Raw genomic sequence first — 26,371 nt, 5'->3', positions numbered from 1 at the left:
CCTATTCGTTCTCTCGAGGTGTGCTTCACATTACCAGCACAGTGTGTTCTTTAGTCTTCCTATCTTCCTTTTCTTTTCAGTATTCCAAGTTGGCGCTTGCCTTGTGATGCAGTTTGATGAATTTTGCAATGTATTTCCTATCCACCTGCAGAGTCTTTTGTTAATTTCCTCTTCAGTTGGGAGCTGGTTTGTTAAGATGGTGGTTGGAGGTAGTCACAGGAAACCCTGGACCTTAGTTTCGTGCTACTTGGCACTCGTCAACCAGGTGTACTTTTAATCTTGTGGGAACTAATGCGTCCTGACGGACTCGATCCCATGTCACACAGCTTCACAGTCAGAGACGTTACTACTGAGCTATCCGGGCCGCGACTGATGTCCTGTAGGACTGAGATGTATTACAATTGATTGATCACTGGGCGGTGATCAATCTCGAATAAGTTTCTATAATATTCTCCTATCCATACTGTCAAATACTTTCTCATAATGAAGGAAGTTGGTGCATAGTGACGAGTTCCATTCAATTGACTGTTCGACAATGCTCCGTAGTGTCGCTATTTGGTCTGTGCACAACCGATTCTTACGGAATCCGACCTGTTGATCTGGAATTCGGTCGTCTACTGCATCTTCCATCCGGCTCAGCAACACTTTGTTGAAAACTTTTCCTGGTACCGATAGTAGTGTGGTGCCTCTGTAGTTCTCACACTTGTTCAGATCTTTTTCTCTAGTATTTTGATGAGGTGTGCTTCTTCCCAGTCTATCGGCACATGTTCTTCCTCTCAAATCTTCCTAAATAGAACGTGGAGCGTGTTTGCAGTTGGTTCTATGTGTGATTTTAGTGCTTCATCTAGTATATTGTCAGCTCCCAGTGCTTTCCCAATGTTCATTTATCTGATGGCTATCCTTATTTCTTCCGTCGTTGGTGTAGTGACAGTTATAGGAAGGTTTGTGTGTGCTGCTTCGATGTCTGATGGATTCTATGGAGCTGGTCAATTTAAGAGTTTCTCGAAGTGTTCTACCAATCTGTTTCTCTGTTCTTGAATCTCAGTTATTTGCTAGCCGTCTGTGTAAGCTCCTCTCTTGGTTCTCACTTTTTTTATTGAAATTCTGCATTTTTTAGTAAAGCAAATCTGATCTATCTGGTTCTGTGTAGTGTGATCTGGTGAGGCCCATGTAGCTTTGCGTATATACTTATTGGTGAATATTGTGCCACCTATTACCAGTTTGTTGAATGCACACAAATTTGAAAATCTGTCACCATTCTCGTTCCTTTCTCCCAGTCCAGGTATTGATTTATTTAAACACGTAAACACTGGTAAAAGGAGACACTAAGTATGTATGCACCATAGAAATTATCCGATTTCCATGAGGTCTGGAATACTGTACGAGCGCCCAAACTGAAGCAGGTGACTTTCCTAGATGGCCACATTATTAGCCTTTGATGTCGAGGTTTAATCCACAGGGTAGTAGAGCGACGTGATGAGATGCATTTCCATGGTAGGCAGTGACCAGCGGTAGGTTCATATGTTATTTTCTTCGCTCAGGATCCTGGAGATCATGCGCACGATTGGTACGGAATCAGGGTTTTCCAACTCTCTATGTGGATCCCTCATATCCACCAATCCGGTTAAAGTGCCCGACATTCGAGCTCCGCCCTCCCATTCTCATTATCAGCAAGCCTGGTGTAAGAAGGCAGTGAGTAGAAGGGAGGGTTGACTCTCCCCACCCTCGACTAGACCAGGGAATTTGGAGCCCTAGTCCATGTTGTCGCATGATATCTTCATATCCGGTGTTGTCCATTCCGACTTTGGCGTTTAGATCTCCCATCAGGATAGTCAGATCGTTTCCTGAGCACTTCGCTATGATCGATTGCAGCCTCTCGTAGAACTGATCTTTATTATCGTCATTGCTATCATTGGTGGGTGTATAACACTGGATAAGATTTATTGTGATTCCATCCTTCCTTGTTTTGAAAGATGCTTTATCGAAGCATGTGCCGACGATGTTGTTGAGAAGGACAATTAATGCTATACGATGCAGCTCAGAGATCGAAACACGCTCAAATGAATAACAGTTTTTAATGATAGATTTTCTTTAATAACTTTGTTAATCTTGATAGAAGGTACTCTGAAATGACTTTTTCTTGGTAGTAGCAAGACTTCGGACATTTAGTGAAAGAATCTCGAAGTTCTAGTGAGAATGTGACTAGTGAGGTACGACTACTGTGAAAGATTGGTATAATTATGTGATTGAATGATATTCACATGATGTCACGAATTGACATAAATCGGTAATGAAGAAGAATGTATGAGAACCCGATAGTGGTCGGAAGGTAGCATGTTTGTTGTGAGACGTGGAAGTGCCAGGCTCGATTGGCGGATCGGTTGCAAGTGTCGACTACTGACTGGCGAGGCACATACTGTGAAAGTATCTGTCAGATGCTGTTTAATCTTCAACGGTTGTTATTTATCTAAAATCAGTTTGTGATGTTTTGTCTATTTTCTAATTTGAACAATCTCCAAAAGCAACCATACTAATAGTGATTTCTACCTTATTTTTCTTTATTATGGTAGATGGTTCACCTGTTCACGAATCAAAAACTGGTGGATTTCATGTCTATCCAAATGCTGTTCGTTCATTTTATAGATTTTATAAGATCTATAAATCTTGGCTGTGTGAAAGTCCTGTGGCGAAACCTTGTTAATGTATTTATGCATATATATGTATATATTTAGATATATGGGGAAGCAATGTAACTATTTGCTGGAATTGTTGTGCATAATAATCTGTATTTGTAGATACAATTGTTTTGAAAGTAAACTGTACTTGTTTTGATATGTTTTTATCTACATGTTTATGTGATTGTTGCTGACTATTTTGAGAATGTTTGTTGACATTATTTTTATGATATTGGGAATTTCTTCTTTCAAGTGTGTTGATGCGAGGTATGACAACATGGATCAATGAAGATTTATGAGTTATCCTTTTTGGTTGTTTATGACCTACTGACAGAGCAGTTGAACTGTGTGTTTACTGTGCATTTACTATCTTGTGTTTTAAAAAGGAAGAGCATTTAGAGCGAATGATTAGTTTACGGTAAATTTCCCGTTTGATCCTACAGTAATAGATCCATGGTTTTATTGTTTTATGATACCTAGTTTCAGGTGTATGCATACAAGTGTTGACTTAACTGAGTCGGTGTTGTAGATTTGGAATATGAATTTATAATTGTATGGAGTGATTAGAATGTTACTGAGACCAATTATTCGTCCAAGCATGTGTATAAAAGTAATTCGGTTGTGAGGTACAGGTTTGCTGAATTTTAAGTTTTATGTGAATGTTGGAATGAGAGTGGTCGGTTGTCCGAACAGAAATAGGTGTCAAGCTTGCAACAGGTTGGTTGAAATCTTAGTGTTAACCACTACTAAACCACGGGCGTATTAATTAGGCCAGTTAATCTTGTCATTTGAAAAATGATTTTCTGTGATATGGCCTAATATTAATTACTATGGCTTAAATGAGTCATGTATTAGCTTGCTACTAACCCTTGACCGCTAATCTATCTGAATACACTCTCTGTCCTGTCTCTTTTGTTTCTACATGACTTGAGTATTTAGTCATTCTTATGAGTTTTGATCAACTTTTTCCACCCAAAGTGTATATTGCAAGCAGAGATCTATGGTGGCTAGCAGTGGAATCCAGGACGCGCGTTTCGTTCTGTTTGGGACTCGTCAGCTGGATGTACGTGCATCCCAGCGTTGATGTTCACTACGGGATTGAAAGCTAGTGCCGTTTCAAACTCCTTCGCTTTATCCACGTAGCTAGTTAGTCCAGATTGCCACTGACTTGTGCAATGTGGTAAATTTTAATTAATTTTGTATCAGATGTTTGAATCTTGAACTCAATCGTACAAGCTAGTGACTATCTGGACTCACCAACTAAGTGTATAATGCGGTGGTGTTTGAAGCGAACGACACTGGATTCCAGTCCTGTAGTGAACATCAGGTTTAGGATCTATTTACTGTCACCTGATGAGTTCCTTAAGATAACAAAATGCGTATCTTGTTTTGTACTGCTAGAGACCTTGCATCTTTGCTTTTAGTGTTCGTGATTCAACGGTCAAATCGACCACTAACTTATGAATGTTGATACCTTCAACAAAAATTAATAGATGAAAAGAAGTTTTTACAAATCAATTCTAGAATTTGCCATAAATCATGATTTAGTCATGGTTATCGATAATAGAAAGGTATTTTATCCAATAAAATATCTCCCATTCTCACGGACCAGCATTTTATGTAATTAATTTGTGATTTCATATATATGACTTCTGTTATAGTTACTATTATGATCCGTCCTTAACCATTCTACGGATACTACCTATTCCAAGGCCACATGAGCTTGAAGGGTTGGGTCAGCAGCACCATCTCGCAAAAACAATCTTACTAAACAAGCACTTACCAGGAAAAACAATTTATAGCATTAAAAATCTGCTCTAGGATTTGAAGTATTTTCATTTAGAAGAGTTATGAAGGCAATTGGTGAAAGGTGAGATTTTCGAAATTCACGGGGCTTATGTCCCGGAAATGAGGGGATACAACTTAGCTGTTCTCGGAATCAGCGAAACCCATTGGAGTTAAACTGGACATAAAAGGTTAGATTCGTGAGAGTCACGAAGGAGAAAATGCTTTACACATTCAGTTGCTCTGATGCTGTCCATAGAATCACGTGAAGCACTTATAAGAAGGGAATCTGATGCATCCAGGATTATCAAAGCATCTTTCAAAACAAGGAAGGATGGAATCACAATGAATCTTATCCAGTGTTATACACCCACCAATGATAGCAATGACGATAATAAAGATCAGTTCTACGAGAGGCTGCAATCGATCATAGCGAAGTGCTCAGGAAACGATCTGACTATCCTGATGGGAGATCTAAACGCCAAAGTCGGAATGGACAACACCGGATATGAAGATATCATGCGACAACATGGACTAGGGCTCCAAATTCCCTGGTCTAGTCGAGGGTGGGGAGAGTCAACCCTCCCTTCTACTCACTGCCTTCTTACACCAGGCTTGCTGATAATGAGAATGGGAGGGCGGAGCTCGAATGTCGGGCACTTTAACCGGATTGGTGGATTTGGAGGATCCATCTATGGAGACCTTCACATTTCAGAGGAAGCTAAATATATTTTATTGTTATTTACTTTTCTTGATGTATTTTTGTTGGAATTCTAAGTCATTTCATAATTTTGATTTATTGCATTTTTTAGGTATTGATTTATGGCGTCTGAGTTAGAAGCATATGTTGGTCGTATCCTTTTTCTTGTCGGTTAAAAATTTGGTGTTTATTGGTTCGAAATCAACCACAGTATTAGTGGGAGGAGGAGGACGTAGTGATAGTGGTTTCTTTCTACATCATTTAGCTATATATTTTTATTTTCTTAAATCATATTATTTCATCCTTTCCATCCATTTGATCTTATTTGCCTTCTCTTTGCGGATATAATTTCACTATATTGATGTGAAATAGTATGCACATATTAGACAAGTACAATTCTACGTTGGTTTGCCTACTTTGTTTTTTTCCAACTATCTGATAACTTCAAAATCCACTAGCTTTTCATTTAAGGACCTTACTACATCTATTTAATTAGGTAAATGAAAGAATGCAACAGGATCCGTTACACAAGCCAGTGGCTATCTGCATTCAGTAGCCTGTTGACGTTCAAAGTGAACGGTACTGGATTTGAGGATTAAAGTAAGCATCAACTCTAGGATGCAGATATATCCAGCTGATACGTCCCACATAAGAAATGCGCGTCCTGAATTTTGCTGCTAACCACCATTCAACTCAGCTCATAGTTTTAACATAGCTGTTGATTCTTAACAGATTAGATCATTCAAAATTCCAGCTGAAAACGACTGTATGGCCAATAAAAGTTACCTTCTGTAGACTAAATCTTGTAATTTATGCATATTAGTTTTTTCTTTCATTCAAGTTATTTTCTAATTTCGTTTACTTTCGTTACAATAACTTTGAATGTATTCAGCAAATATTGCATGTATACTCTATGTTCGTACAATGTACATGCAATCAATTATAGTGGATCAGTAAACAGAATATTAATATTGCATATCTATCATCTAGGAAATTCTACTTTCTTTAACTATTTTCTTTATATGTACCAGGAATGGTAAATGTTGTAACATCAGATGGAAGAACTATCGTGGTAAGTGGAGTATTTTAAATTGCATGTATTTATATGTTCAATTTAGATGGTTAAGATCATGAGTCAGTTGAAGTTAGACCACCATGGAAAACCTGAAAGCACTGGACGGCCGTTTCGTCCTATTGTGGAACTTCTCAGTAGTGTGTACCAACGACCTCGCCCCTCTGAGACATTCGAACCCAGGACCTACTGGTTTCGCGCGCAAGCACTTAACCACTAGACCACTGAGCCTGCATCCAACGGTTTTAATGTCTAACTTCAACTAATCCACGAAATTGAGCGATACATCGACCATTGTCTTCAGTGAGTTACTATCTCACAACAGACCTGATTGAACTCTACTGGTCACTACTTCTCACTAGAACTCCAGGAAATAGCTTTTGAAGTCAGTCACTAGTGAGCATATGTTGATTAATATTAGATGGGTTTTGTGGATATTATAGTAATTTCAATGGTTAAGATCATGAGTCAGTTGAAGCTAGACCACCATAGAAAACCTGGAAGTACTGGACGGCCGTTTCGTCCTATCGTGGGACTCCTCAGTAGTGCGCATCCACGACCTCACTCCATTGGATGCCGGATCAGTGGCCCAGTGGTTAAGTGCTCGCGCGCGAAGCCAGTAGGCCCCGGGTTCGAGTCTAGCAGGGACGCGAGGTCGTGGATGTGCACTGTTGAGGAGTCCCACAATAGAACAAAACGGCCGCCCAGTGCTTCCAGATATTCAGTTTAGTTGAGTCACGTTTGCCATAGAAAAAAGTCAAAAGAAGTGCTAATTTCGAACAAAACAAACAAAAATTTACCAGATCAACTATAAGTGAACAAGTAATAACATAGTTATACTGAGCTAGAATACTAGTAATTAATGGAAACAATTTAAGTAAATTGTTCAAGAAAAAAAAGTAATCAAATGTGAAAGTGTTAGCATACACAAGAGAAAATGTACGATCAAAAGCAAAGCGGTAATAAATGGATGAGGAAGGAAATATTGTTTTACAGGTAGAATAATCAAGATTAGATTATGAGTGAATGAAATAATAATTCATTGCGATAGAAAGACAACAAATTGCAATATACGTGTCATTTAAATAATTACAAAAACAATTTCAACTATTAAGAATTTGTTAGATTTACAAAGATAATATAACGGTGGTTGTACAAATCGAAAGACTAACATAGCTTCTTCGAATATTTATACAAGAATATATTTATAAATACTAGATGATACTACAACAAACAATTAGTTTATGCTAAAATAACATACAAGTTATCGAGCTCAACCACAACAACAGTTAATTAGTAGCTTAGACAAGCACAAAAGCCTGTCTAATATACCAGGGTAGACTGAGTATGAATCAATAAACTAGAGGACAGTTAATCTACTAATATTTAGTTTTATCAATGAAATACAAAGATCAGAGAAATTAAAATTACTCATATAAAGCATGTTTGTAGTGTGTGAGCTTTATACTCTCTCTCGAATTTAGAGTTAATGTCATTTTCCCCTTCTTTTGCTTTGATAACAACTAACCGAATCTTCTGTGATACTTAATCGTTAAACCTATCCCCTTTTAATATCGACTGATTCATCTCTTTTCGGAATCAGTAATTTGTACACCTTCATCAAATTCTCCCGTCAATCAATATCTAGTATTTATATATATTCTTGTATAAATATTCCGACAAGCTATGATGATCTTTTCGTTTATATAACCTCGTCTACATTTTCTTGGTGAATCTAATAAAGCTTTTTATTATTCATTAACGACATACGGGGCATAACATAATGCATGAATTTCTATATGAATGATGATGTATTATTTTGTTTACCGTCCTTGTCATTCTCGCTAATCTTAGTAAAATTATTCATTTACTAGGGTACATTAAAAGGATTTGATAATGTCGTCAATCTTGTTATCAAAGATAGCCATGAAAGAGTTTTCAGTCCAACTGAAGGTGTTGAGCAAGTTCCATTGGGTTTATTTATTATTCGAGGACAGAATGTGTAAGTTCAATGTGATATAAAGCCATAGTTAGTTACAAAATTACTATTTCTGAGGTTGAAACTTTATATAATGCAAGATTTATTCGTATTATGCTATTTTTCAGGGCTGTAGTCGGAGAACTTGATGAAGATTTAGACAGGCGAATTGATTTTTCACAACTGCGTGCTGAACCTCTTAATCCTGTTGTACATTAATTGTCTATATATAAAAAATAGATTGCTTTTATTTGTAGTATATGGTTATTATTTTCTAAAATAGTTCAATTCTTTTCATATCGTTTATTGTTAAGCGATTGTTAATTGCGACATAGTATAGTGTATAACTACTCATTTATTAAGTACGAACTATATATACTAAATTTTGAGTCTCAATGCAATATAACATAAACTAATAGCTTCTAGTTGCCTATTAGTTACGGGATGCAAAACACTACATTTGGATCGTATGAATTAATCGACACTCACAAAGGTTTAGTATCTTGAATCCTTCTACTATTTTTACTACCCTAGTTTCTTTTAAAGAATGAGATAAATGAACATTAGTGATACGAAAAAATGTATATACACTTATGACACAAGTCTATCGGAATATGCATTACTAGACACGGTAAAATAGATAAAATTTTCTGGCATGTACTTTTGATTCAAAATCCTAGAAAAGGAACCAATTCTTTCACACTAGAAGTTATAGTCCAATTTTACCAACAGAACTTGTTGTTGAAGTAGTTAGTGGTGATTGAAATCCGAATGCTGGTTTGACTAAACCTGTTGTAACAGTTGAATTCAAAGCAGGAGCTCCACCAGTCAATGAACCTATTTGTGAAAGTACGGAGGATGCTGAAAAATGGAGAACAAGAAGTTTATCAGACAGAACAATTACAAAGGTCATTCTCTAGATAGAAAGAATTGAGTTAACAGTTTTTAAAACTTCAGAGTAAATTTTATGATAAGCATTTTGTTCTAGATAGAAATCATGTTTTGAGTAAACCTGGATACGATTAGGTATTGGTGTATTTAAGAATATCTGACTGTAAGTCGATGTCAAACGATTATGTTGCGATAGGTGCCATTACTAAGGTTTGACTTGATAATTTCAAATAAACTGGACATTGGATAGATTGTTATTAATAAAAATTATATATTTGTAATATCCCAATGAGTAGAAAACTCGAATTTTGTGACTTGGTGTGAGCCACTTCTTCAGAGAATAAAGAAATAAACTAAATTAACCCAAGTTTAAATAGTTCAAAGGAACAAAGTAGGAATGTTTGGTGCGATCAATCAAAAACAGGTCTGACCAGGTCAGTCTAATTCCAGTCAAGGTGATTTATATGAAGCGTTTTTGGACTTTTGTGCGTGTGTACGTATGTTAAAGGATGAAAAAATGAGATAATTGTGGTGTGAACGAGTGGAGCTGAATTTGTGCGTATAATAATGGTGTGAGATGTGGATAGAATTAGATAAGGTAGCTCGGATAAATGGTCCAAGTCGGATGGATAGTGAGGCCTTGTTTTCTATTGAGGGCAGTAGAATTAAACAATATATGGAGTTTCGGCTACTCGTCTTTCTTTGTAGCTGGAAAAGCCTTTTTGTATTATTTTGGTGTCTTTGATATCGACTTGATGGTTATTAAAAATGGCACGAATTGCTGTTGCCGATTTAATTGGAAGTCTCTTTAGTTGTACGGGATTATTAGGCGGTTTCTTCAAGTGCCTTAGATCTTCTTTGGCTCGAGTCGAGATTCCACAAGATAGATGACTCTTCAACATAGAAGGCACCACAATCGACATCTTAATTTATAGACACAATTGTGTTGACATAAAGGGAAGTTTTTGCTTTGTGCGAATCCAGGTTATCTAGTTGCGGCAGTTGCTGTGACTGACAGTTAGAGATGTTGGGTAACACAATTCATGATTTGTCATAATGATGCAGAAGCATCCACTTCACCTTCCCGAGCTCCAAAATTATTTTGTCTTCTAGGAATCTGTTCCATGTCGAATCATATCGTTGATGCCTACTTTTTTGTCACTGATGTTACTAATACTTATGCATCTGTCCGATAATTCCATCTCACTGTTCGTTGCCGAGTAGTCTAAAACCATAGGGAAGAACCGTACCTACCCTCAAATTATCCGTTTTGAAAATGAGTGATTCTTTGCTAATCCTGAACCACTTGACCTAGCTTTGTTATTGATATTTTGTCCATAGTTAGATCTAATTAGTTTCGTCTATCATAAGAATCCTGTTGACAAACACTTATCGTTATATGGTAGTTTCAGTGTTCGGTCAACCTTAGACTATATACAGTTAGGTAAATTAGATCTTTTAAAATCTACACTGGTCATTATTACGAGTGTCGATTATTAGGAAATATTAATTACTGTACGTGAACATACCAGGCTGGAAAGATGAAGCTATACCAAACTGCTGATTCGACAATACACTGCTTGAAGTTGTAGTAGAAGGTGCCGACGGAATAATTGAAGTTTTCTCAACACTACCGATTGAATTGGATGTAGTAGGTGTTTCTGATGTTGGGAATGGAGAAGGACCATATGGAGTGGAGAATGATGAACCGATTTTTCCCTTACTTAATCCTGTTCCAAATAAATTATCAACTTCTATTTGACTCTTGAAATGAAAGTCATCATTATCGCCGAATGGATTGCGAGCTGAACCATAACACATACGATACTTTTTTAAGTAGTTTGATTTTATTGCCTACACAGAAATGAGAAAAACAATTAAAACGTGGTAAAACTAACAACCATAATTTTCGCAAATATATGTATATACTTGTATATTTGGCATTGAACTATTTGCGTAAAGCGTAACGACATTACTTTGCCACCTAAACCAAGCTAAATGAGGCGGATTTAAAACCTAAGGCGAACAGGCTGAAGGCTAAACATATCGATTAATAAACCAGTGCTTTATATCACTTGGCTTCAACCACAAATAACTATAATTTTGTAGATTTTAGTTAAGATTTCTACACTTATCAATAAACCCCAGACTAGCAAATAACTTAGCAGTCACCTTCAGAGATAAAGAACAAATCTGTAAATAGTTATGTGAATAACACAATGCACTGCTCTAACAAGAATAAACACTGCAAACATACCTTTATGTTTTCATGTGTAGTGTACAACTGAGCAGCAAGATTGATAAAATCATGATCGATTAGATGCAGAATATTAAGAAGGTCTGTAATATAAAAATGTATTTACATCAAGAAAATAGTTACCTCGTGGAGTCATAGGAGTCAATGGCTGAGAATAAACATTCTCTTCAAATACCTCTAACTCATGTTTATACAATCGGATTCTTGTATCAAATTCAGAGATCTTTTTCATAAAATAACTAGATCTAGAATAATTTGTTTATAACTGTATACCTTGTCAGTTCATTATTATCATTTTTAATACTCAGTCCATGTTCAGATGTTTTATGGGCTATGCCAGCATTTTTCTCTTCCTTGTATAAAAACGTTATTCGAAAAAATTGCGAACACTGTCTCACCTTCAGTACATCTGTTTTTAAGCGTGAAATTGCTGTAGATGTATGTCGGAGGCTGGATATTGAAGAAGACACTTGTTGACTAACAGTTTTGAGATCATCACTTAAGGTGATTAATTCACAATAAGACAAGCCAGCCAACTCTTCACGATATTTTTTTTGTTGAGTGAGGAATTTTCTAAAGATGATCTTGGAGAAAGATTAAACCTACTTAAATTCATCTAACGATGTAGAAATTTCATTACATACAACTAAATCTTTTGCTTGTAAATGATTCCTAAGAATTATCTAGTTTAGCAAAAAATTACTTTATAGTGGCATCAGTTAAACCACGATTCATTATGATACTGTCAAAAGACAGACGAAACCTGTAGATGTAAGATAAGATTTAGCTAATTAAAGCCAATGTTTTTAATGAGATTATGGTAAAAAGAATACTGATTTCAAGTGTTTACACATAAATGCTACAATACACTAGTTATAATTTTAAGTAACAGTAAAAAGCAATACACATAAGCGATTATGTAACTTTTTTTAAACAAAGTTATTTCACTTAACGATTGTCACTTAAACAATCGTAATCGTTGTGTTTACATGTTTAGCAAGGATTTTTAGGAAATTTAACATATGCGAAAAATATATTTGGATACCGTGTGCCAATTCAACACGTCCAACTCTTGAATAAGGTACGCCATCGTGAGGAGAGCGACATACTGAAAGCAGGTGACACTAAACTTACCATAATATCTAAGTCATAGAACCTATAATGGTAACGACCATTGATGACTGCGTGAATGAGCAGTCAACTAATCCATCAGTAACGAAAATCATGAAGTCAGTCAGTCGTTTTCAACATAAGGTCTGGATATTGACAAATGTCACACCTTGGTGTGAGATCCTTTAACATCTCATCACAATCGCATGGTATCTAGCATTGCCAATTGAGGTAGACAGTGGCTGAGGAAATGTAACGCGTCCCAGCTACGTTAGCTTAACTCACCGACTTTCTATACTTACCTAGGATATTAGGTTTAACTTCAACACCACTTAATACGAAAAGTCACTATACATGAAGAAATGTAAGGTCGAATATTAGTAACCTGTGAATATCCTAAGTATCAGACCATATTTCACATAGATATCCTGCCTACGCAAAATATGATGCAGGTTTTGTTGGTCATAAGGTCTGTGAATACTTTTACAAGGGATCGAAATGATCAGCCATATTACTTGCTATAGACAGAGTAAATATTAACACCGGACAGTACTGTAGCAAAAATCTGCACTATCTATAAGCTCTATTGTTCACCGAGAACAAATTTCCTACAAGACATTATGTACTTTTCTGTCCGATGTCTGAAAGAATCCGCCAACAAAGAAATAATTACTTCGTTAGGAGGAAAGGCATCCAGAATGAATGGTAAGCTAATACAGTTCATAAAATGAAATTGTTTTCAAAGTGTAGACAATATTACAAATCACTAGAAGAAACGAATATCACTGAGGAAGTTGTTTCATTTGTGAGAAAGTTTGGAGGTGTCAATATTTCAGTTAAACATTCAGCTTGATGGGGAAGTTTATCAGGTATCCTGAAATGAGAATGATTTCTTCTCAGAACAAATGAAATGAACGCTTTTAATGTTTCACGAAAATTCAAGGCACTGTACGCATATTCCCGCTAAATTTCTCCAATACTAATCGTCGGAGTTGGTCAGTTGCTTGTGTTTGACAGTGTTAGACGTTAAGATACACTTAAACGGTTGCAACCACTGAAACCCATATGTAAACAATAGTACCTAGCTAGTAACAACTCTGGTTTACATGTGGGATGTAACTATTCAAAAACAAATGTGACAGGAAGTTCTAAGTGTTTGGAAATGAAATATTATTTAATTCAGGAAGTAGCAAGATTTTTGATGAAGAACTTGGAAATATTGCTTGGATTAACTATAGTTAAGGGGTTCTATATTTTAGAACTTGACCAGAATTAGTAGTCCTAAGCACATGTATTCAAATTGTTTGAAATGAAAAGATATGGCCACTGTTTCTGATACACGTTTGTGGTGGGTTTTTGTCTAGCTTGAAGCTACTTTGGGTACAAGTGAAGCGTGTGCAAGAGGAGCTGATGAGGGAAAAGTAAGTCGACATAACGAGCCCACAAAAATGCAATAAATCTCCGTAAAGTAAGCAATTAAAAGCAGTTAGCAATTATGAAGTCATGAAACTGAAACAGTCTGTTAAAAGGAACAAGAAAATGATATAACTATTACTGACCACTTCGACCTTCGAATGCTTTACACCACAACCAGTTGAATTAACCTCTAAGAACCTTGAGCGGATGTTCGATTGAAGGTCGATGAACCAATCGCGTTTCAAAGTAAGTATCAAGAAGAAGTGTTCACAATGTGAGCACTTGTACTTTACAGTGATTGATTCAATATATAATATTGGTGAGACTATCACTTACGGACGAACTAATCAAATAACAGGTCCTGGATTTTGGCACAAAATTCATTTGTTCATATGGCAACACAGCTGATGTCGTTTCATAGTATAAACCATAAATCGCATTTAGAGCCCTCCAGCTGAAAATCTTAATCCTAATTCATAACAATAATCATTAAAACTTGTTTAACTCTGGTACGTTGGTCTAGATTCACAAGATCACCATAGTATCTTACGTAGGTTGTTCGGAAGTTATAGTCTCATACTTGAACCTTCCATTCATATACTTATTTGTTCGAATCATAGAAAAGACGAATTCCGGAAACAATTAGGGGGAATTTCACTAATGTACTAAATCATCTACTACGGTTACAGTACTTTATATCATGTAGCGATTTATACACTTAAAGACTATTACCTACACCTGTTTGCCCTCGTGGAACAGCACAGACCGTCCATTAGAATTGTTCTTCGAACTCTGTCCTGGGCAATCCTTTCCAGCTGTTACTAATTCCTATTCGTTCTCTCGAGGTGTGCTTCACATTACCAGCACAGTGTGTTCTTTAGTCTTCCTATCTTCCTTTTCTTTTCAGTATTCCAAGTTGGCGCTTGCCTTGTGATGCAGTTTGATGAATTTTGCAATGTATTTCCTATCCACCTGCAGAGTCTTTTGTTAATTTCCTCTTCAGTTGGGAGCTGGTTTGTTAAGATGGTGGTTGGAGGTAGTCACAGGAAACCCTGGACCTTAGTTTCGTGCTACTTGGCACTCGTCAACCAGGTGTACTTTTAATCTTGTGGGAACTAATGCGTCCTGACGGACTCGATCCCATGTCACACAGCTTCACAGTCAGAGACGTTACTACTGAGCTATCCGGGCCGCGACTGATGTCCTGTAGGACTGAGATGTATTACAATTGATTGATCACTGGGCGGTGATCAATCTCGAATAAGTTTCTATAATATTCTCCTATCCATACTGTCAAATACTTTCTCATAATGAAGGAAGTTGGTGCATAGTGACGAGTTCCATTCAATTGACTGTTCGACAATGCTCCGTAGTGTCGCTATTTGGTCTGTGCACAACCGATTCTTACGGAATCCGACCTGTTGATCTGGAATTCGGTCGTCTACTGCATCTTCCATCCGGCTCAGCAACACTTTGTTGAAAACTTTTCCTGGTACCGATAGTAGTGTGGTGCCTCTGTAGTTCTCACACTTGTTCAGATCTTTTTTCTCTAGTATTTTGATGAGGTGTGCTTCTTCCCAGTCTATCGGCACATGTTCTTCCTCTCAAATCTTCCTAAATAGAACGTGGAGCGTGTTTGCAGTTGGTTCTATGTGTGATTTTAGTGCTTCATCTAGTATATTGTCAGCTCCCAGTGCTTTCCCAATGTTCATTTATCTGATGGCTATCCTTATTTCTTCCGTCGTTGGTGTAGTGACAGTTATAGGAAGGTTTGTGTGTGCTGCTTCGATGTCTGATGGATTCTATGGAGCTGGTCAATTTAAGAGTTTCTCGAAGTGTTCTACCAATCTGTTTCTCTGTTCTTGAATCTCAGTGATTGTCTTGCCTTTTTGGCCGGTTCCTATAGTCTATTGTATTTCGCTGTAAGAATCCTCGTTGTGATATATAGTCCCATACATCTTCTTCTATGTGCCGCCTATATCCATTTTGTTGAACGCACATAGATTCGAGTCTCTTGCCATTCTCGCTCCTTTCTCCCAGTCTGTGTCCTCTCCTTGATATCTCCATATCCAGTGTTGCCCAGTCCGACTTCGGCGTTTAGATCCCCCATTAGGATGATTAGGTCCTGATATGGTCTGTGTATGACCTATCCTTACTAAATCCTGCTTGTTGATCTCGAAATTGGGCGTTTAATCAATCTTTCATCCAGTTCAGCAACACTGTTGAAAACTTTTCCCGGTAGTGATAGTAATGTGATCTCTGTAGAATCCAAACTACGGCTTGGATAGAAGAATAGCCATCCAGGTACGTTAGACACGCGCCCTTTCCCGTCAAAATCAAGACAAGTAATCGGGTAAGTAGCGGTTCTATAATTCATCATAAATTTAAATGTAAATCGTTACCTAAACAAATATTACCACCCGGCTATTCAACCAATAATTGTTCAATCAATAAAATCTAAATTACAATAAATAAAGGAGTTGATGAAAGATGAGGGAAAATTACCAGTCACAACAAATGAACGTTATTTTATCCTGACTGGATAGAACACACAAAAGGAGGAGCAAATCAATATGGCTACTGCCAAGAACAAGTGTCAAGTAAAACAACACAGATGCAGTTCGGGAAGAAACACAAACTTAGAGAATGCGTAAGAAAAACAAAACTGTAATAAAAAATAAAAGTATTAACAATTCAGATGTAATCAAAAGACAACAATGTACAACTAAGGGGATCAATAGGAACAAAGTGCAAGTATATATATGGAGGGATTTTCACAAACACACAAAACATTCAAAATGTATCTTGCAATCTCTCTATGGTTCTTGCATTTGCTAAGATCTCCGCCTGTAGCTTTTCTGTTGTTACTGGTGATCCCAATCGCACACAAGGAGGAGAGTTTGATATGGTGTTCGCAACCACTTTTTACCAGGTATAGATTATACATATGTTATTATATGCTATCATTTGTTTTATTGGCTACTATTATACGATCTACTATTCCTAAGTCATTCTAAATCTATTAGCTACAGTTTCCCACACTCCAGGACGCTTATTGCTTGAAATTGTGTGGCTGTTATTTTCCATTTTACGGTATGGTGTGGTCTGGTTTACCTGTATATAAGTTACGTATGTCAGAAATGTAGTTCATACAATGGAAGCTGAGATTGTGTTCTGAACTCAACGGACAGGGCTGAGCGAGAAGTATCAGTAAGGACTCAGATTTGAATCTAAGCTATCTGTGCTAGTTAACACGTTACTGGTTTGGCTCAGGGCCAAGGTCGTGTTCAGGTTCGTAATCTTGAAACGTGATTGTCTTGAAATTTAACGCTTAAAAGAATCGTATTATGCATAAAAAATAATGATCATAAATCAAAGTCATGACAGATACTAAGATTTAATACATTTCTTTTGTTCACAAAGGTTTGGTTTTATCTCAAGACCAGAGGACTTGAGAAATATGACATTGGATACTCTTCAGTGGTTAATAAATGTTTATTAGTGATTATTTTACGTATTGCTAAGTGATCAGATATAATATATAGAACTGTAGTCACCTGGAAATATACCACTCTCTCTGATTATCAACTTTGATTTCAATTAGTAGGCTAATGAAGCGTGAATGCTCAAGAGTTAATAGATTTTATCAATCTATGTGGCCTAGAAACTTTGCTCGAAGTATTTTTTGGGCATTTTGAACTCATATGCAGGTTCTAAGTCAATATGTGTCGGTTATGCGATACAATATACAAGTGAACACTGAATAATGGATAACAGTAGGCGGTTGTTAGTACAACAACCTGAAGCTGTAAGTCTTATCTAGTTGAAATGTGGCGCGTTGAAATCGCCAACAAAAAGACAACAATTAGCCTCCAAGAACAGATGAAATTTAAGAAAAGTCGTCAGTAAGACAACGTGGAATACGGTATGCTGCTTCTATAGTCAATAACCCATGTCTAGATTTAATTCCACAACAAGTTATCTCAAATGTACCACTATTGTGCAGCAACATGATCTCTAATATATAATATTAGGCCTCCTCCCTTGAAATTTATAGCCCATTCACATATAATTCAGATGTATCCTGCAATTATTGGAGAATAGTCTACATCCACGACGAGCTAAATTTCTGTGACAACAATTGTATTGGGACTTCATTCATCCACAATCAAACTGTGCTTGAACTTTTTATTTATAGGATTACAAGCGTTTGTGTAACACACATGTTAGGTGTTTTGAGGACTCTCTGTTCTATCTAAACAAGTCTCGGAAGCACTGGCTTACAAAACTTGACTACCCGAAAACCCTGTGTAGCGATCGAACAACCAATAGTCGGTTGGAACAACGGACTGACGAACCCAAAATTTATTCGATTAGACCAGACCACGTTCCTCTGTATAGCTCACAACGCGTTTTTGAGATACTCGTATTATATTATATCAAAACACAAACTCTGTGTTCAATATAAACGGTTCTAATTTAGAAAACAGAACAAATTACATCAAAAATACAAAATACCTCAAACGGTACAGCCTGTGCTATACAGTCAGAAGTTTCTCTAACGCAAAGTAGCGCGCTAAACAATGAAAGAAACAGTTAATACTGAGGGGTTTGATACCTGAGAATCAATAAAAATATTCCCAACAAGATGGGATCAAATATCTATCCTCAGGGATTCCAGCAATTCTCCCAAGCAGACAATCAAGAGGTTAACAATCACACACTGAACCACGCCGTGACCTTGAGCTTAGTCGAACACGATCTTATTGTCAATGGTCCGGCAACATGCAATGGTAACTGAGGTAACAAAAGATAAGTCTTTAATCAAAATCACATAATAAAGGCTCAAACGGGGAAGACTGAAGAACAAAAGATATGGTTAAACGAGATCGGAACAAAGGTTAAAATACACAATAGGGAGAAGGAACAAATAAATGACAATACTGTTCAACAAAGAAGCTGCAGATGGATTTTCATCGTTCTCTTTCCGTTACACCCTGGATCTTAAAGTTTTCTTCGCCAGAAGGCTAATTGCTTCTTGGATAAAAAATATCATACCCGAACAGCAAACCATACAAAGCCAATGGGAGCTAGACGTCGAGCGCCTTTTGTGTCCGATGAGATTTAAACAGGTGCACCTTTTGCACTTACCACATAGCATACGAAATCGACAAAAAACAACAGCTAGTCACTAGCGTGACAAACAATAAGAAAAAAGTACCACAAAACAGGTTTTAAGAAAATTCCCAACCTTAACCGTGTTAGATCTATCGAAGCGTCTAGGTCACCCGATTGAGATACGCGTGGAACCGAAGTTCCAAAACAACGATTTGTCTACAATAGAGGTTCTTTATTGAGCAATACACAAAATTTAGTTACAAACCTCAACTTGTGAGGTATCTGGGGCGTTTAAACGTGTCCTCGAAGTATGAAAATAAAAAGGCTTCCTGTAATGGTAACATAAAGAATAATTATAACATACGATAGTACAAAGGACAGCTGATAGCTGTGTCTATATTTGGCAACAGTTTATGAACAACCGAAACCCGAACCAAGAGCAAAACAATACGGAAACTTGTGCGTTTAAACAAATGCACGAAACTGTGGATAACCACTGAAGTGATTAAGGTATAGTGATTATAATGATAAATACAATGTTAAGTACAATAGACGTTATAAGTTTATGTGAACGTTTCAGAATATTACACTTCAACTTGAGTTACAACATATGTTTAAAAATATTTTAGAAATACAACTGCTTACTGCATGTAAATAAGTAGTATAAAACAATATACGAAGTAGTGGAAAGTGAGCGAGTAGGAACAATGTAAGACAAACTTAACATACCGAAATAATTCAAGTTAAGGTCAACCACTTATGCTTTTAATGTAATGAATACATAAAAAGCAAAGTTGATTCATAACATGTACGAAGTGGCCGTCATTTTTCAAAATACGAACATTGTAGGATCAATCTATATTTATTTTTTCATGTTGTTGATTACAACTGAATACCATTAACTTGTCCGAAGGATTTTCTTTTTTGAGAGCGCAGTTCGTTGTTATTATTACATTAATTCAGTTGTTGATATCAGCAATAATCTAAAAAAGCTCTGTCCTTATTGTTTAAACGATATTTTCAGGACTTCACTAAATTTAGCTGAAAACTAACAAATAGCAAAAGAAAATGAATAGTTGTTTCATACTAGTTTTCAGCTAAATTCACTTGCTGTTTTTTTACCTGTATCTTTCCATTGTTAGTAGGTTTAAAAAGCTTGTGACTTAAGGCTAGAGCGAGACAATCCGCACAGAATGCACATATGCCAACATGAGACTAATCAATTGCAGTCTTAAATAACCGTGGGAGGATACAAGTAAAACAACACCAAGTGAGTTTAAACTTCACCTCATTGTACAAGCAGGTGGCTATCAGGACTCAGTAGCTATGTGGATAACGCGATGGCGTTTGAAGTAAACGGTTGTAGTGTGGCGTTGAGTCGCGGCTGACTATGATCACCACTACAGGAAGACTACGTGCCAGTTAACCGATATGATCCCCCGTAAGCCAAATACCAGAAGGCAGTTGATGGCTGTAGTTGTGATGCATTTGTTGGCGATCTCGTGGTATTGAAAGAATACCGAGATCGTGCCAAAGGAGTACAAGTGTGGTTACTGAGCTTAACCGAATTCGTGCAAGGTCGCAGTCAACGGAAGGATGTCTTTAGTACAGTCAAACAAACAAGTACAGTAAAATACCCACTGGTACAATTGGTTATAATAATAATTGTTTCGATTAAACTAATCACGTTCTCTTGATAAAAGTAGGTCACTACACGGTAATGGGTTGAGGTGAACATCAACTCTACGATGCAGGTACATCCAGCTGACGAGTCACAAATAAGACGAAACTCTAGTCCTGGATTCCACTGCTAGCCACTACCAATCTTTGGTTTTCGGTTGTTCAAATAATTCAGCAGTACGACTTTGCATCTTTGATTTCATTCCATGTGTGTGTGTATGTGAGACTGTGGTGGCTCACTATAGTGACTTATAAGACTAGGTTATAGTAGAATACAATATTACTTACTTACGCCTGTCAGTCCTCGTGAAGGAGCATAGACCACTCACCAGCATTCTCCATCCAACCGCGTCCTGGGCAATCCTTTCCAGCCCCTTCGAGTTGTTATTCATCTTTTTCATATCTGCTTTTACTTCTCGACGTAATGTGTTATTCAGCCTTCCTCTTTTCCACTTCCCTTCACAATTCCAAGTTAGGGCTTGACTCGTGATACAGTTTGATGATTTCCTCAATGTATGTCCTATCCATTTCCATCGTCTTTTCCTAATTTCCTCTTCAGCTGGAAGCTCATTTGTTCTCTTCCACAAAGGGATGTTGCTGATGGTATCCGGTCAATGGATGTTGAGTATCTTGCGTAGACGACCATTTATAAATACTTGTACCTTCTTGATGATGGATGTAGTAGTTCTCGAAGTTTCAGCTCCGTACGGTAAAACTGTCTTGAGGCTCGTATTGAAGATTGTGACTTTGATATTGGTTGAAAGTTGTTTTGATTTCCATATATTCTTCAACTGTAGGAATGCGACACTTGCTTTGCCAATCCTTGCCTTTACTTCTGCATCTGAACCTCCTTGTTCATCGATACAATGTACTTATTTTTATCTCGTCTATATACATTGAATTATAGTCACATTTTAAGCAGGTTAAAGTAAGTAATCAATAGTTCATTGTAACATAACAATTAGTAAATAGTGTAAAAATAAAATAAAATACAATAAACAAATATGTCATATGAGGGATCTTACTGCTTATATATGTAGAGTTGGAATAATATTGTCCGACCGGCCATTTTTTTTAAAAAAAAATTTTAGAGTTGCGATTCACTGTAATATGGAACAACAAAAAAAAGGACCAGTAAAAACGAAAATTTATTCATTCCCTAGAAACATTCATTTCTATACTGATTTCATAAATATAAACGATGATCAGTGAATAGAAATCATAATATAAATGAAAAAAAAATACGAAGTTCGTACAGAATACAAATAATATACTTGCCAATATTGGAATGAATAGTTCACAATTATTTAATACAAAAATGAATGTTACATTAGAATATATAGATAAACTTAATGTTGTATTAAGTAATATGTTACATAGTGATTAACAATAACAATGTCAAACTGTTACAATAAGGATTAAAAACTTAATATCATAAGAAATGTTACAATATTGAATTAGACAAGACATAATGAACTAACCTTCTTATCAAGTATAAATTTTTTATTATTATTATTATTATTATTATTATTATTATTAATGGCTTTATTCAATATTATAGTTTTGGTACAATATAGAAATTCTCAGCACAGGGTATTTCAACAAGTTACTTACGCAACAACAACAAAAAAAACAGTAACGAATACAAAAAAAATTTTAAAAAACGTTTTTTAAAAAGAAACCGAAAAACTGTACAACTTTTCAATTTAGAGACATGGTTAAGAATGCAGATTATTGACTAGGTTAACTCTAGAACTTTTATACTTTTGCTTGCGCGCATGGATTTTAATGTAATTACGTTTCGTTCTACCAGAAGATATACAAGGAGAAAGAGTGAAGGGTTTGGTTAGTATCTGATAAAATAACACCTGCCAGGAGTTTGCATGACTTTAGATGTCTATCTACAACCATATTAATTATGACCTCGAAAGATTCACCACACATCTTGCTGACTACCTTCAGCACTCTCCGCAATACAGCAAAGTCTTTTCTCAAAAGCCCGGGAAAGAATAATGGAGAACAGTAAAGAATAATAGGTAATATGCAAGAGTTGACAAATTGTAAGATTAAATGACAAGTAATCCTAAGAGCATGCAATCTCTTTATGTAGTAAGTCAGACGGAAAACCTTCTTCGACAAGAGAAAATATAAGAAGACCAAGAGAGATCAGAGGAAAAGGTAACACCAAGATAATTGACCTTCGACACTGTGTTTATCAAAGAGTCTTCAATAGCACAAGCATTATGGGATCTCAAAATGGTGTTTAGATCCCGTTCATGTCTCATGCCAAAGTTAATAGCTTGACACTTGGACGAATTAAGTATGAGACCATTACCAACAGACCAACAATCACTACGAGACAAAAACTCATTCATTTCTATGGAATGTAAAGAGGAAGAGATAGGCATACATACAGTGAGATCATCCGCATATTTCACAAAAGTGATTTACTGAATTATCTATTTGTTCTTCAATAATTAATCTTCTTCACTGAATACATCTAAATGGATCTCATGTTAAGAATCGATTTGGACAATTGTTGTTGTTGTTGTCGTTGTTGAGTTTCGTTGAAATTATTTTCTTTTTGAAAAATATTCAAGAACTCATCTAAATAAAACATAATCTCATGATACTTTATTTTGACTATTCTAAAGAAACTCTTGATAGAGAAGAATATTATTCAATTATTCAATACATATACTAATAGATCTATCATTGTTTCTAGCTAAAACATGCTCTTTGATTATATGTATTTAAATAGACTTAAAGGCGAACTATTGTCTAATATCAGATGGGTTTTGTGGATATTATAGTGATTTCAATGGTTAAGATCATGATTCAGTTGAAGCTAGACCACCATGGAAAACCTGGAAGCACTGAACGTCCGTTTCGTCCCACAATAGAATTATTGTTTGTTTTTATTTTCTTTAAATTGTGAAGTTTCTACTGTATTGTTCTGTAAAAATTGATTTTTCTTATTAAAATTAAAGAATCCTTTCTTTAGAAAACAGTTCGTTGATTATGGTCAGGTGGATTAACATAATAGAGTGAAAATGGACTATTCAGGATCTGTATTTCTAAGATGAGTTTTTTTTATTTAAAAAAAACTAAACATTTATTGATCATGAGTCTCATCATGGAAAACCTCGAAGCACTGGACGGCCATTCCGCCCTATTGTGGGATTTCTCAGTAGTATGCATCGACGATGCCGTCTCTCGAGATTCGAACCCACAATCTATCGGTCTCGCGCGTGAACACTTAACCTATAGACCACTGAGCCTGCATCCAACAGTGCTAATGTCCAACTTCAACCAATCCATGAAATTGACCGACACATTCATCATTGTCTTCAGTTAGCTACTATCTCACAACAGACCTGGTTGAACTCCATTGGTTACTGCTTCTCACTAGAATTCCAGTAAATACCTCTTGAAGCCAGTCACGAATGAGAAAATGTTGATTAATATCAAAAGGGAATTTTCGTGAATATTATAATGATTGAATTCATTTATAGCTATTCATTTTAATGTTGAATTAATTTATTAATGGGGAGTTCTATACAATTTTGACAAGACATGGAGAAAATATAAAATCAGAATGCTGATTGAGTTTTAAAATAATCTTTTTAGTGAGGTGATATTTCCTGTGTTAGGTACTCACTTACTTGCTTGTTTTCATGCTTACTTACTTACTTACTTACTTACTTACTTACTTACGTCTGTTACTTCAAGTAGAGCATAGGTCGCCGACCAGCATTCTCCACCCCATTATACAATATAAATATTAACAATAAAACAATAAATAAATACGAGTGAAATTCATTACCTCAACACGTGATTGAAGCTCCATCCGTCGACTCTTTCAAAAGAAAGTTGGATCAACTGAGAGACTATCATTGTCCGGAATATCACAGGCCATCAAGCTTCCTGTCCTTTTCAAACTGAAATTGAAACTGCCAAGGTTTAACCTGGTTATTTTGGATAAATTGAACGTTGGGTAGATTGTTAATAACAAATATGATATAGTTGTTAAGTTCTAGTAAGTAGAAAATTAAATGTCTGAAGTTTTGTGACTTAGAGTAAACCACTTCTTCAGACAATAAAAATAAATAACAAATTGAACGAATGCAAATTTAAATAGTACAAAGAGCAAACGGTAGAATATTTTCAGGACAACCAAAATAAATATTAGTTTTATCACGTTCATATTATGTAGTTTCGATTGGGGCTTATTTTTATTGTATAAGACCTATTTGTATGTAAAAGTGTGTGTGTTGTTAGGTTTGAAACATACGATATTTGTATTGTAGAAGAGTTAGGTTAGTAATATTTGCGCGTTTGTCAGTGATATGAGATATGAATAGGTTCAATTATGTGGATATTTGGATAAATGATTCATGCTGGATGTATCAATAGGCCTTTTATTTCTATTAAGCGGGGTAGGGTTTAACAAAATCTGAAAGGCTTTAGAAACTCACCTTTCTTCGTAATTGAAAAATCCCTCACAGATTGAAATCATGAGTCAGTTGAAGCTAGACCACCATGGAAAACCTGAAAGCACTGGACGGCCGTTTCGTCCTAGTATGGGACTCCTCAGCAGTGCGCATCCACTATCATCTGCTAACTAGTGACTGACTTCAAGAGATACTCCTGGAGTTCTAGTGGGAAGCTGTTACCAGTGGAGTTCAATCAGGTCTGTTGTGAGATATCAGTTGATTGAAGACAATGGCATACGGTGGCGCAACTTCGTGGACTGGTTGAAGTTAGACATTAACACCGTTGGGTGCCGGCCGGCTCAGTGGTCTAATGGTTAAGTGCTCGCGTGCGAAACCAGTAGGTCCTGGGTTCGAATCCCGCAGGGTGTGGGATGGTGGATGCGCATTGCTGAGGAGTCCCATACTAGGACGAAACGGCCGTCCAGTGCTTTCAGATTTTCCATGGTGGTCTAGCTTCAACTGACTCATGATTTCAATCTGTGAAATTTCTAAAATCTCCACAAACCCCTTCTGAAAAGTCCTTATTGAATTATTTTGATATTATTAACATCGATTTGATGGTTGGTAAATACAACAAATACTAGTATTGCTGATATGATTTATGGATTTTCTAGATCCACAAGACTATTTGGAGGTGGACGAGTTTTGTTTTCTCTAGACGGCTTTCCAATATAGAGTGGATCACAATCTACACATTCTAGGCTGTAGACATAATTCTGTGTCAAAGTGAAATAAACTTGATCTTTAATTTGAACGAAAGCATTTCAGAGAATGTTCTTTGTCTTGATAGAATATTTTAATTCTGTGTGACCTAGGGATTCTTTATAGTTGTTCTGTTGTCTCACTCCGGTAGGGTAGAACAGAAGTACCAACCCATGATAACCCATTCAACTTATTATTCAACAAAGAACATTTCGTTTTGGCATATTTTTAATAATATATATGGGAAAGCTACTCAATTGTAAGATGCTAATGATATTTTTCTGTCCTTTTTGCCTTTCTTTCTTCAATGTATTAATCTTTGACACTTTTTTGAATATGTTTTAGCGCTAAACAGATTTTTACATTCAGTGGATATACCTAGTTGAAATCAATATGTTTATTTAACTGCACCCGGTTTGTGGCGGTTGGTTAGATTTAGACATTTATTTTAATTCCTTTTAACTAAACAGTCTAAAAATGGTAGTTCAATG

General features: G+C 36.2%; 2 protein-coding genes across 5 annotated transcripts in view; one reads left to right on the top strand and one right to left on the bottom strand.

The window, feature by feature from the left end:
- NAA38 (N(alpha)-acetyltransferase 38, NatC auxiliary) overlaps nt 1-8,465 on the top strand; it is a 48,398-nt gene extending 39,933 nt beyond the window's left edge. For 2 of the 3 annotated variants that reach the window (XM_051209949.1, XM_051209947.1), the window contains 4 exons: nt 2,571-5,313; nt 6,192-6,232; nt 8,107-8,234; nt 8,339-8,465. Coding sequence is in view for 2 of the 3 variants with exons in the window: in XM_051209947.1 (XP_051075433.1) it covers nt 2,571-2,701 (131 nt within the window). In the remaining variant the exon portion in view is untranslated. Of the gene's footprint in view, nt 1-2,570; nt 5,405-6,191; nt 6,233-8,106; nt 8,235-8,338 lie in introns of all 3 variants that reach the window. The other variant, XM_051209948.1, reaches the window with a different exon arrangement.
- Nucleotides 8,466-8,773: 308 nt separating this feature from the next.
- On the bottom strand, nt 8,774-14,092 carry NUPL1_1 (Nucleoporin p58/p45). Of its 2 annotated transcripts, XM_035732464.2 has the most exons (9): nt 14,028-14,092; nt 12,062-12,121; nt 11,965-12,030; nt 11,757-11,931; nt 11,632-11,711; nt 11,482-11,597; nt 11,359-11,441; nt 10,631-10,955; nt 8,774-9,071 (listed from the first exon to the last, which is right to left on the bottom strand). In XM_035732464.2, exons 2-9 carry the CDS (start codon nt 12,091-12,093, stop codon nt 8,920-8,922), a joined length of 1,029 nt encoding a protein of 342 aa, XP_035587480.2. In that variant the 5' UTR covers nt 12,094-12,121; nt 14,028-14,092; the 3' UTR covers nt 8,774-8,919. The 2 variants fall into 2 exon arrangements, with proteins under 2 accessions (XP_035587480.2, XP_051075431.1); XM_051209946.1 differs by having other exon boundaries at nt 11,482-11,711; nt 14,028-14,075.
- Nucleotides 14,093-26,371: the final 12,279 nt, after the last annotated feature.

This window comes from Schistosoma haematobium, chromosome 1, assembly GCF_000699445.3.
Source record: "Schistosoma haematobium chromosome 1, whole genome shotgun sequence".
Classification (NCBI taxonomy): domain Eukaryota; kingdom Metazoa; phylum Platyhelminthes; class Trematoda; order Strigeidida; family Schistosomatidae; genus Schistosoma; species Schistosoma haematobium.
This window is presented reverse-complemented; position numbering and strand designations above follow the sequence as displayed.

Excerpts from the sequence above, each read along its gene's own strand:
- NUPL1_1 (XM_035732464.2), bottom strand. The coding sequence starts at position 12,093 with ATGAATCGTGGTTTAACTGATGCCACTATAAA. Across the intron at positions 12,031-12,061 it reads TTAACTGATGCCACTATAAA|GAATCATTTACAAGCAAAAG; the intron begins GTAATTTTTTGC and ends GATAATTCTTAG. Across the intron at positions 11,442-11,481 it reads GACTCCTATGACTCCACGAG|ACCTTCTTAATATTCTGCAT; the intron begins GTAACTATTTTC and ends TTTATATTACAG.